Source organism: Amblyomma americanum, chromosome 3 (assembly GCF_052857255.1).
Source record: "Amblyomma americanum isolate KBUSLIRL-KWMA chromosome 3, ASM5285725v1, whole genome shotgun sequence".
In the NCBI taxonomy this organism is placed as follows: domain Eukaryota; kingdom Metazoa; phylum Arthropoda; class Arachnida; order Ixodida; family Ixodidae; genus Amblyomma; species Amblyomma americanum.
In genome coordinates this window covers 207,799,662-207,812,994 of record NC_135499.1, presented here as the reverse complement: position 1 = coordinate 207,812,994, position 13,333 = coordinate 207,799,662, and the positions used below count along the sequence as shown (strand labels likewise).

The 13,333-nt window shown below is 44.9% G+C and overlaps 1 protein-coding gene across 1 annotated transcript in view; it reads left to right on the top strand.

Moving 5' to 3' along the window:
- The window catches only part of LOC144123610 (oxytocin receptor-like), a 34,126-nt gene extending 21,075 nt beyond the window's left edge, over positions 1-13,051 (top strand). The window contains exon 2 of the mRNA XM_077656415.1: positions 9,880-13,051. Within this exon, the coding sequence (XP_077512541.1) occupies positions 10,219-11,439 (1,221 nt within the window). The 5' untranslated portion in view covers positions 9,880-10,218 and the 3' untranslated portion in view covers positions 11,440-13,051. The remainder of the gene's footprint in view (positions 1-9,879) is intronic.
- The last annotated feature ends 282 nt before the right edge of the window (positions 13,052-13,333 follow it).

Below are 13,333 nucleotides of genomic sequence, written 5' to 3'. Positions count from 1 at the left end.
TATCCAGTAAACTAATAATGACATGAATGTGAATGTGAATGAATGTGACTGACAGTTTCGAATGCACGCTTGATGACAAAAAATACAGCAATGGTGATATTGTTCTGGCTACGCTCATGCTCAACACATTCCACAAGGTTCATATTTGTATGCAAATCCAGTCATGAACTTTAAAACCACTCCTCTCTCATCACACCATCACTAAAGCTTAGCGGAAAACATTTTTTCGACAACCAGCTTGGCAGGCTCACTGGACGAAACGGGTCGAGAAGCAGCTGGAATTTTCAGGGCTTTAAACCAGAAATGACGCATGCAATCTTCCATGGCCGGAGAATAGACTCCTTGACCTGTACGTCTTTAAACATCTCCAATAAAACAGGGGTGCCTTTAGGCCCAAGGTTTTGAAGCGTGCATTTTCTTCGAAGAAACAATGCCAGGTGGAGTATCGAAATACGTCGTTTCTTTTTTTGTTATTTCTAGTTCGAATGCACCAACGGCAGTACTGACAACGCGTGGTCACCTTGCTAGAATAGGTTGAAGAGGAACAATTTAATAACCAGACTGCGAAAAGAAGGAAGCCGAAACGACAATATAATCAACCTATAGCTTGGAGCTTAGTCGCTATGTTATAGTGTGTAGAGCAGGGAAAATGGCAGATGGGATCTCCTGGCCTACAGGTCAGGCTATGAAAGTTACTTTTGTACTAATGAGCTTGCAAAGGGTATTTTCGAAGTAGAATTAGCGTAAACTTCCATCTCTCTACCGTTAGTGTTTTATTTCTTTCAACTTAAACTCGTAAGAGCTAATGTCCGTTAGATCGAGGATAATGGACTCCGCATTACCAGAATGCGGCAACAGATGAAGCGACCCACTTACTCGTTTATTCGCGAGCTCCTTCGACCCGTTGCACTGCGTTGCATGCACACAATATTATGAGAACTGGAGCCAGAATCAATTAGGCATTTGCCTAAGTCAGAAATCCCCTAACAGGAAAAATGTACTACCCCGCCGCGGTGGCTCAGTTGTTAGGGCGCTCGACTACTGATCCGGAGTTCCCGGGTTCGAACCCGACCGCGGCGGCTGCGTTTTTATGGAGGAAAAACGCTAAGGCGCCCGTGTGCTGTGCGATGTCAGTGCACGTTAAAGATCCCCAGGTGGTCGAAATTATTCCGGAGCCCTCCACTACGGCACCTCTCTCTTCCTTTCTTCTTTCACTCCCTCCCTTATCCTTTCCCTTACGGCGCGGTTCAGGTGTCCAACGATATATGAGACAGATACTGCGCCATTTCCTTTCCCCCCAAAACAAATTAATAATTAATAAAAAAATGTATTCGTCGTTAGCTGGCCTTTTGCATATTGCTATCGTCGACTGCCATAATTAGCAAGTGGCGGACGCCGCCTAATTGTCGCTAATTATTCATACGAACAAAACATCTTTGAGATTCTAGCTTCTGGATTGCGCACATCGCTTTCAACAACCACAGAATAGCACAGCTTAAGCACGAGAGTTTAAGCTGCCTGCTTCCCTCTGTCCACGTGATCTCTCGCTTGGGTGCCTGCTCGTTGACTGGCCTGCACGGTTGCTGTGTAGCGTGCGTCAATTCGGTCCGTTTTTAGAGTCCGCGATGAACGGAAATTATGTCATCAGTTTAGTTCCCTAGTGCACTCTCCGTCGGCGAATCCACCCATAATTTACGAATAAAAAGGAATTTTCTTCAATGAGCTCAAACCTGAGTGACAGCACAATTCACCGTGGAAGTTTAATACTTAAAATCAAGAAAGGCTAGGGTTATAAGGCTAAATATGAGCGAGGTCGCGTCCTGACCTGTCAGTACTTTCGACGCTATCTCGTTCGCCATCATGGCTAAGTGAAACGTTACATGCCAGTTATCCCCTTAAAAGAATAAAATGTTCAACTCTTCACCATAATATATATATATATATATATATATATATATATATATATATATATATATATATATATATATATATATATATATATATATATATATATATATATATATATAGTGGAAGCAGTCAGGGTTGCTCAAAGGGCCAGTGAAAACTTGCACAGTGAAAAGGTCACAACTGGTTCGATTATCTAGGTTTATTCACCAACGGTTTCAGACGGTGTACCGTCCTTCATCAGGGTTAAGTCGAAGTCCACCGTCTGAAACCGTTGGTGAATAAACCTAGGATAATCGAACCAGTTGTGACCTTTTCACTATATATATATATATATATATATATATATATATATATATATATATATATATATATATATATATATATATATATATATATATATATATATATATATATATATATATATATATATATATATATTCCTCTGCATCACGACAAAACACTGGTTTCAGGGCCTCAAGTATACTATTCGTTCGTTCCTGTCATAGGTACTCGTTATAATCAAAATGTAGGCGCATTTTAGGCATATTAAAGCACTTGTTCTTGAAAAACAAACGAAATAAAATGTGCACTGACCGAAACCGTACCGGATCTAACGTAACACATGAGAGCGTCGTCTTAAAGACTACGCTTTGTGTTCATATGGCATGCCTTGAATTTTTCTAGACGTTCGGCACTTCTTTATAGTGCCCATAATTCTGCACACTGCGCCTTCTAACGGCACTTTTACAGTATTCAAGCCACGTGTACCACTGTGCATTCAGCGCCTGCCGGTGTCTTAAGTGTAACGGGCTCCATGAAGTTCGTTTGCATCTGGTCCTATACATAATGCAACGGCTGAACACGTATCTGACTAGTGCTATTGTATGGGGATCGACTGGCTGACTGAAAAGCACTGGGGTCGATAGAGAGCACATACACCGCTTGAAAAGGGGTTTGTTGGTTGTTCATGAGCGAACCGGCAGGGCGCGCTCATCGATAGCACTGCCGCTACCGCGCCGACACATCTTCGTCGCTACACTATAAATAAACTAAGCTGATGCCAAGGAGTGGGCTGTTTGTTAAGCCGACATTCGTACCCTTAAGGTACAATTTAGGGCCCGCTGAAATCAGATGAGAAAAATGACGCATAACGACTTGTCGCTTCACTCAATTTCGGGCGGTAACAAAATTTGTCTTTTCTCCTTTTCTCCAGCATCAGACCTTTTTTTCTTTCTTCGCAAGTCGGCGTGTTCGAAATAGTTTAATTCAGCCTGCCGCACTTTCTACGCCAGGCTTCGTTTTTCAAGATCCTTGCGACAACTTCATCAAGGTCGAGCCTTCTACAGTGAGCTGTGCACGCAAACGAAAAAAGTAAAAGAAGGAGAACCACGATTTATGTCCTTAAGTCGCCAAAGCTTATAGGCAAAAAAACTTCTTGCTTTTTTAACTACTCCTTGTTCATGCATATGCCGACAAAGTGCTCACAGTATGGGCAACTAAAGAGAGTGGGCTGCAATCGGCGGCCCGTAAACGTTCCGAGAAGGTGTAAGCATGGGCAAATAGGTCACATCAACTCTGCTATTAACATATGCGCAATCGACAGAATCAGATAATGTTCGATGAAATAAGGCGATAAAGCACTTTATTCTGGATTAAAGTGAAATAATATCGACAGCCCTTGGTGTGGAGCGTAGAAAGAGCTCCTTGAAGTACCAAAATTTTCAACCTTGATTACAGGCCACATAAATTTTCCAAACATGACATAAGGGGCTTAAGTGCATTCTTATTTATTTATTTATTTATTTATTTATTTATTTATTTATTTATTTATTTATTTTGTTCTGTGCCGTTGTTGAGACCATAGATCAGGGTGGAGAAAAACAGCCAAGAAATAACCCTTAATTTTGCTTAATTGCTAGAACCACGGCTCAGGATATCAGAAGTTTGCTGAAATAAAATTATTTACAAAAGTGTCGACATTTTTTACCGTAGTTAATATATATCCTGGAAAGCATGTAGGGTGGCACTCTCCTGAGTATTCGAAATTTTGTCTCAGATTTCTTGAAGGTAAGAAAAATGAAGTTTTTCGTCAGAATCACGAGGATCAAAAAACCTTGGAGAGGATGGAATCCGGCGGTTGCCATTTTTGTATAGCTTCCTAATTTATTCACTCCCATACGATGTAATCTGTGAGTGGACCACTTGTATAGAATTTTATCCACACGATGAATTCTGGATTGTGCACAAGAACCATAGATGGATGTACCATACCTAAGTACCAACTCCTCAAGGGCTCTAAGTACCATTTGACACATGCTATCAAGACCGAAAATATAACTGTGCTGAGATGAAACTTAGCCTTTCAACATGATCAGTGTTACTCGACCAGGCCATGTGCTAATCTAAAACAAGTTCAGGTATTTAACAGTCGGAGAGAAAGGTAGCGAGGAGCAGGCACAGCTGGAGCAGCGAGCTTCATGAGAAAATATGGATCCCTACAAATTGGCTCTCGTGAGAGGATTCCTGGAGCATAGGAAAGATATGATTTAGCTTCAATAAAATAAATATAATTTCCCTAGAACCTGTCTATCTCTTTTTAGATATCATCCTGGAGGAGGACCAGGGCTTTATGAGTGAACCGTGAGGCATAAGGGCGGTATCGTCCGCGTACTGGTAGAAGCGGAAGTTGAGACTGCGGTTTCCTCGGTCATTGACTTAAATGTGAAAAGCAGTGCCCCGAAGAGTGATCCGTGTGGGACACCATAATTTACATGCAAAAAATTGCTGCATTGAGTGGTTTTGTACACGCATCAGCTTTGAGGCACGATGTCTATATTTGTGGACGCTACGAAAATATGCGAAAATCTAATAACATTTGCCCAGTTTTTGCCACCTGTCTTCCAATAGGTCTTCTCATCGTTATTTATGCAATAATTTTTTTCAGCAGATTTAATTGGTGCCTGGAGAGAATAAACATGGATTGGTGCTCAAATGCAGCTGTTTTTGAGCCGATGTAGCAAAGTTAATATTTTATCGCAACTCTCACCCTGAGCCCACTTCTTCGAGCTATCGATATCTGTTTGATAAAAAAAAAACCTTTTCATCGTGTCGTAACTCACTGAGGCGAAACACTATTTCCGTGAGATGCAGTGCGCCTGTCTGAATTAGCAGCTTCTTTCGATGGGTTTGCTCACCGGCACACCATCCTCTCTCCCCACGCGTTTAAAAAATTCTACAAACGCATGGTCAACACGATGTGGTCGGTTCTCCGACGGTACTCGGACTTTACCTTCGAAATAGCGATGAATAAGTAGTTAATGATGGCGAAACCACGTCACCAGCGCAATTGCAGGAATCCGCGACGAGTGCTGTCGCCACGTGTACTTCACTTTTGCATAATTTTCTGGCTTATCACAACTCTGTTTTCGGCAGCAATGACATATTTGCTATCACCCGCGGGGCTGGCCTGTCAATGTGGCTTGACTTAATGTTTCACTTTAATGTCTATTTAAGAAGCCAGCGATCAGAAACTTAAACGGCCTTTGTCTACAGAACTCATTTCCGCCGCTAAAGGTTTTAAGGGACGACAATTGTCTGCCTTCTTCGCGGACATAACGACTGCATATTACTAGGACGATCATGTCGAATGGATGCTGGTGGGAAATGCAGATTTCTAACTTTCTTCACGAGCAACTGCTGTTGCGGTTCACCCTTTCGAAGTCCTCACCTCTTTAGAAATCTTTGAGTATCTAAATACATTCTTTCTAACTGATTTTGTTTATTTGTTTTATTGCATAGCTAATTTCCCATTTTTTAGCTCTGTTTAAGTGAGCATTGTTGCCGACAGTGACGCTAGGAGTTTTCTGGAATTATTTTTCTTTTTTGGAGGTTGTCATCCACTTACGCGGTACGAGTGGAATACGTCATGCTGCAGAGATCCAGGACGTGCATTGATTACGAGGCAGCCCCATTCCTCGGCGGCATTCTTTGAGTGTCCAGAGTAAGGCGCTGAGGTTGTGTTGCACTGTGAGGCAAGCGATTGGTTTCACAATGTCGATGATTATGTACGAGCTTGCATGCGTGCGTTTGTGTGCGTGTGCGTGCACGTGAGCATGTGCGTGTGTGTGCGTCCGGCGTGCACTAATGGCTCCGGTATCACGATTAAGTAAAAGTGCCTGGCATTACATGCCAAACCTTTCAGGTGGGTTGTTTCTTTAGCTTTTTTTTCATCTCTTATTCATTTGTTGTTCAGAAAAGGAGAAGAACTTAGCGAGCTCTTTGAATAAGCAAACGCTTCAGCCCACGCGTTTCTTAACGCTTCTTGCAACCTTTTGAAAGACATGTCCGTCATTGCCCAGGTTATTGGACGCGTAGTATAATGCCCTGGTCATTAGTGATTAGGAGCAAGGAAACAGCTTTCATCGCTAGGAAACAATACTGGTCGCAAAGACGACGGTTCTTTTTGGTGTGAAACTAAGTTTACTTTATTAGCAGTGCTAATATTCAAATGGTGCACATGCGATGAGAATGCTTTAGTTTTGAAGAAGACTGCATGTTGGTTGAAAATTAAGGTTCTCATTATAGAAGAATTACAGGCGCAGTGCTTAAAATAGCGGAGTGTATGCAGCGTCAGTTAGCTGACCTGTACTGATCGTGAGGCCTTAAATTTTCAGAGCGTCGGTTTCACTATACTGGGAACACAACTGGAAGAAGGAAAGAATTATTTTATAGCACGAAAAAAAAAGGAAGGCGCCTTTTGACCTTTTTCGGAAAAGAACTGTTTTAATCAGATAGCGCCATGCCGTACATGCAGAAACACTAATCCATTTTCCGCGTGAATAGGAGGCACAAGAAACTAACAAGGAAAGATGGTGCTTCGTCGCACGCAAAGAGTTTAATGGAATAAGCATTTCGTCCCGAGTGATGTGTTTTATTGAGTTACGCCCTCGCAGCGCAGACTCAAGGCTGAAAAAACCAGGAATATCAAATCCTCTTAACAGAAAGTGAGTTCGAGGTGGAAACGAATCAGTTGCTGTTGATGACACACCGGGAATATAATTACAGCGCGAACACTAAGACCATTGTGGAACGACAGGCACGTGTCCAAACAAGACAACCCGTGTACTGCAGCTTGTCGCATGGACTGCACTTAATTTGATTTGTAACGCATTGCCGCAACAGCAGTTCCTGACGTCCATTAAATGCTGCTTTGCCGCGTGCCGCCTAGATCACGCGGCAAAGAGTGCACGTCTGCAAATGCGCAGTGCCGTTTCTGTCCGTTTGTACTGCTCACGAAATTTATTTCCTGGAGAAACTCATTTCTTTAGTTACACAAAGAAAAACTTGGTGCAAATACATGAAGCTATTTGCGCGAAGGGTCAATTCACAACTGGCCACTGTCCCAGGAGCCGATCATTACTGGCCGGCGGATGAGCTCCAGGCGTCGAACTATAGATGTTATGCACGGGATATTTTGCCAAGGCGTTCTTTACTTTTGCATTGGCGTCTTGCGTTATGTGTCGGAACTAGACCACGCGTTCCTATGCATCCATATTAATAACTCCGGCAGGCCATTGAAACACCTTTAGTGCTCAAAGCTGCAGTTCCTCACGCATTCTTAGAAGAATAACAAAGTGAACAAGGAAGGGGAAGGCCTTAGGGTGCATGCCAACGTTTCGACGAAAGGACTTGACTTCGTCTGGACAAAGCGTTCGTCATTGGCGGGGTTGGGTTTAAATAGGGTCTTTACTACTGATCCGGAGTTCCCGGGATCGAACCCGACCGCGGCGGCTGCGTTTTTATGGAGGAAAAACGCTAAGGCGCCCGTGTGCTGTGCGATGTCAGTGCACGTTAAAGATCCCCAGGTGGTCGAAATTATTCCGGAGCCCTCCACTACGGCACCTCTTCTTCCTTTTTTCTTTCACTCCCTCCTTTATCCCTTCCCTTAAGGCGCGGTTCAAGTGTCCAACTATAATGAGACAGATACTGCGCCATTTCCTTTTCCCCAAAACCAATTATATAATTATTATACTGGGAGGAAGGCCCGGTCCTCCCCCTCACCGGGCCTTCCTCCTCGGAGTGGAGGCCCCATATAAACTCCCTCCAGTGATAACGCCTCACCCAGACGAAGACAAGCCCTCTTGTCGAAACGTTGGCATCCCCTTCCTTGTTCACTTTGTGATTGTCAAGAACTATCTGCCTGCCGTCTCTCTGCCTTTTAGGAGAGGAATTTTTGTTCGCGGTTAACTTTCCCGGAGCGCTATATTGACAACAACGAAGTAATAGATATCTGCGGGCAAAATACCGGTCGGATTGTCCACTAGTAAACAAGATAACTGCTAGGTGGCGTCACTCCCACCATGGGAACAAGTAAAAAGGTGGCACTTTTGGGATAAAATCGGAGTGGCATGGCAAGATTCTTACGCCTGGGTGTTCAGTTTTGTGCATAAAAATAATAATAATTGCTTTTTGGGGAAAGGAAATGGCGCAGTATCTGTCTCATATATCGTTGGACACCTGAACGGCGCCGTAAGGGAAGGAATAAAGGAGGGAGTGAAAGAAGAAAGGAAGAAAGAGGTGCCGTAGTGGAGGACTCCGGAATAATTTCGACCACCTGGGGATCTTTAACGTGCACTGACATCGCACAGCACACGGGCGCCTTAGCGTTTTGCCTTCATAAAAACGCAGCCGCCGCGGTCGGGTTCGAACCCGGGAACTGCGGATCAGTAGCCGAGCGCCCTAACCACTGAGCCACCGCGGCGGATCTCAGTTTTGTGCATGAGGTCAGAATGCAGTCGGGGCTACAAGTGAACAAAAATACAGTGGGAATAAGCAGTAGGCATTGACGCCAACGCAGTACGTGATGATGGGCTGGATCATCAAGATGAATAATAACGTTAACCGCTGTTTTAATTTAAGCTGGGCTCAGCAAAGTCTCCTTAGTGGCCACCAGAAAAACAATCAGAGGCTATGAAGTCCAAAAGTGACTGTTTTCGTATGTGCAGACAAGGGAAGGGAAATTAGGGGCTTCTTATGACATACGTGTATATGAAGGAAGCCAACAGCCACCGAAACCTTGGAGCATAGAATTTTTTTTTAAATGTGGTGTTTATCAGTGGGAGTCTAATAGGGTAATTATTTTATTGCTTAAAGAAAACTGAAAAGAAAGCAGTAGAAAAGCAAACACATGCAGCCCGTTGGATCCGAACCGGCGTTTTTTCTTTTGCGTTCTTATCAAATATTTTTAGCAATAAATTAATTACACAATTAATATTCTATTGATCAACACCGCAATTTAAGAAAACACTGCCCTATGCTCCTTGGATTATTTGGCAGTATATGTATATGTATGTGTATATGTATATGTATATATGTATAGGTACTTCATATGTATGTCGTAACGAGCCCCTCATTTCCCATCCCCTGTCTGCTCAATAGCTTAACGAGGGCCTGGTTCTGGCATTCTTCATGTCATAGGTACCATAAAAAGGTTCTCACAGTTTCCGCCATCACCCTTCGATGGCGTTCCACTTCACATTCGCGGTACTACAGCACGCTCCACGTCTGCCGCAATGGACAAGGGTGGCGTGTATGAACACTCTCAAGGTTAGGTTACACGCAGCATAAATACCCCCGAAAGCCGATGATTGGACAGCCGTCGGCGTATATCAATTGGTAGAGCTCCGAACACGAAATCGGAGGTCGTGGGTTCGAATCCCACCGGCGGCATGTGGTTTTTTTTTCTGATTTCTGCTCAATTAACTTTAAGCAGTAAAATAAATACACTATTAATCTTCCGTTGATAAACACTACAATTTAAAAAATATCCCCCATGCTCCTTAGTTCGCTGACTGTTGGCTTCTTTCATATATTTTCGTATGTGTCGCTTCTGATTATTGATTTAATTTATCCCGTACTTCTCGCTCCACTTTTTTGTTTTAATAAACATCTTTGATTCTTCTCTCTTTTCAGGTGTTGTCCACTTCGATGCATCAAGAACTGAAAATGATCCGCTGCAAAAGGCCGTAGAACTTTTTATGGATGCACTGGAACGGAATTTTGCTCAGAATATGTAGAGAAACCAGCCTGCTGCGTCTCCTACTTTCTACAGATGCACAACTGTCTATCAGGCCACGACATGTGCTGAAATGTGGTGTTTCTAAAAACAAGGCATAAAATCTGCCAACTGTCCACAGAGACCTTATACTAGCCGAAACGAAACACATCAAGGTTTTCAGCTGCGTGGGCTTCGACTGTCTTCTGGCCCGTCTGCAAGGTTATGGGGCGAGAAGCATCGGAATCGATACTACGATGTCGACCGAACTGGACGTGTTCCCTGGTCCCGACAACGAGACGGCGCCGACAGAGGTCACGCCCGAAGAAATGTTCGGCCCACTGTACGCCAAGACACTGCGTATCGCCATCATCGGCGTTATGCTGGTTCTGTCACTCGTGGGAAATTCTATCGTCTGCCACCGCCTCCTGACCTCCCGCCGCCACCGAGTATTCAAAGCGCAGATGCTCTTCCTCAATCTTGCCATCGCCGACCTCCTCGTCACTCTGGTCACCATGAGCTCTCAGCTGCTCTGGGAGGTGCTGGGTCGGGTGTGGATGGCAGGCGACGGCCCCTGCCGGCTGTTCAAGGTACTACAGACGTTCGCGCTCGTATCATCCACCTACATGCTAGTGGGAATCGCGGTGGACCGTCACTTCGCCATCTGCAAACCACTGGCGCCGGCGCCCAAGCCACGGTCGTTGGCCGCCGTCTGCTGGGTGCTCTCTCTCGTTCCGTCCCTCCCCAACCTGTATGTATTCCGTCTGGTCGTGATCCAGGACAAGTGCTACTGTGCCTCCGTCTTCTACATCTACAGAGACTCCGCGGCTGCGAGGCAGGCCTACATGGCGTTCGTCTTCACGACGGTCTTCATACTGCCTCTCGTCGCACTGGTGACGCTCTACACGTGCATCCTGCTCCGAATGTGGATGATGAGCCTAGCTTCCTCCCGCCCCGGAGACCGCCCCGCTGCTGGAACATCCGGCGCCTGCGTCGAGAGCATGAAGAGCACCCTTCCGAAGGCACGCTTGCGCACGCTAAAGATGGCCGTGGTCATATTCGTCGCGTTCCTGGTGACCAACCTCCCCTACATGGTGCAGGAGATGCTGCTGGCCTTCGCGCAAGACATTTCTCTGGGACCGCATGTGGTGGCCGTGTTCGGCGTCATCTCCGCCTCCAACAGCGCCATCAACCCGTACGTCTTTCTGGCTTTCAACGGCGGTGCTGCCGCCGTGGGGTGCGACGCCCACGTGCGCGGCCTGTGGCGGCGCCTGGCGTGTTCTTCGGGATCAAAGAGGACTAGTGCCACATTCCGCACCCCGTGGTCGACGTTGCAGACTCGCAATAGGAGGCGGTCGCCAACGCCTAAAAGGTTTCAGTCTCCGGAGAACTGCGTGAACTGCGAGGCTCAGAGAAAAAAGGCTGAGAAAAATAATCCGGAGAAAAGCGATTTTGAACAACCAGGAGACTGCCTTTAGTAACTGCATCTCTCATTTTTACGGTCACTGTCAGTTGTGACCATGGAGAAAATAAGAGAACACAGTTGCCACGCATTCTTCTGTTACACTTCTATATTTTGGGACATTTTTTTCATCAAAAGTTTTACACTGCCAAGCTCTGACTTAGTGCTATCAGCAACATTCTGGCACGGAATCGTCCTAGCTGTAACAGTGCTTTTGGCAGTGTTTTGCTTAACTACTGTACACACTCGACTAGGGGCTGCGCTCGTGTATAGGCGCTCCCTCCAACCTCGGAGTCATACGGTCTGAGGGAAAAAATCCGCAGTTACTTCGTTTCACTTCTGCATAAATTTCTTCGCGTGCAACGCAACAGGCGCCTTCTGCTATCATCATCACATTCCAGTATTAACCGCTGTGCAGCTGTGTGTCATTTAAACCGCAATTAAGACGCCTGTGCTCAGAGTAGACGGCAAGGGCTGACCACGAAGTGAGTTCGACTGGATGACTAAGAAGAGCGTCTGCAGTTTTTGTGCTCGTTGATTCTGAATTTGCAGCGTATGGTGACCCAGTACATTGTTAAAGGTTTTACAGTTGCAGCAGTTTTGAGTTCAACGGTTGAAAGTGAAGATGGCGGCGGTTACGAACGCATCGATGAGCCGGACCCGAGCAGTGGCGACACCGGCAGCCATTAAGAAACTTAAAGGTATCTGCAACTAGGCCCCAGACACCGACTGAGACTTTGTGATGCAGTAAAGTAGTTTGTCTAGAGTAGTGAACTGAAAAATGCAGCTTTCGTTTAAATACCGCGGATCGCCAATAACCACAGAAAAAAGAACTGCTACCCTTAGTCGAGTATATACGGTATGTCCAGTACTTATGAACAGCACTGACAGTGCACTCACAGTACTCTTGACTGAGCGTTATGAGCTGATGGCACTCGCAACATTTAATGTTGTGGTAAGTACGTGAGACAGAATTATAGAAGCAGATAAAGGGAGAGGTGTTTTATTCTTTGAAGGCAAAGGTGTATGCTGGATCTGGTATCTTGGAAGCAAGCTGCTAAGTACGATACTCAACCAGCAGTTAGTTCTTAAATAAACTTCTTACGTTTAGTGTAACCAATGTACCTGAAGACTCTGGGCAGCATGGCGATAACGTGGAAGCCACAGTATAGTTAATGCCCTCGTGTAGAAAGAGCAGTTCATTTTATAAGCTAACACTTACTCTTGTTTCTGCATTGACTGCCTCAAAAGTCTTGAGCCCCTGGTGAATTCTGTCCGACGTTCAATGTCGAACGCCTGAAGTTTTAAGGGGCGTTAAGCAGAGGCAACACACTATGTGAAAGCAAGCAGAAATGTAATTTAGACAAGCACGTTAGCGAGTTGATAGGTAACGCCTCAAAGAGGATCATATATTTATTGATAATATGTCGATGTATATTTATTGACGTATTTTTGACGTACATTTTTCATGTTCCTGTTAACTACCACTCTCACCTCGTAACGGCACTTCCACTCTTGGAACAACATTGCAAGATGTTATTAAAGAGTTTATATTGCACCAGCCATTGTTTTAATACTGTGCTGTTAAGCGTGGCGTACACGTATTTCAAAGAATAAAAGAAATTTTGCTGAATATTTTGTAGCCGTCTTTCTGTTGTTAGGAATGTTGTAAAGTCAAGCAGGTTAGCATTGCTGCTAAGCATTATCTCCACTGCTGTTTCTGGTCGTATATTGTCTAACCATACCACGCGCAGATGTAAAATCACTGGAACTAGCAAAGGCCACAGCCGTTTTTCCCGCGCCGCAGCGCGCCTGAATCGCTTCCCGTGGACACGTGGTCTCGTCACACCGTAAATGTTCCCTCGTATTTAAGGGCGGTCATGCTGCAGTTGGATAACCCCTTGCGAAGC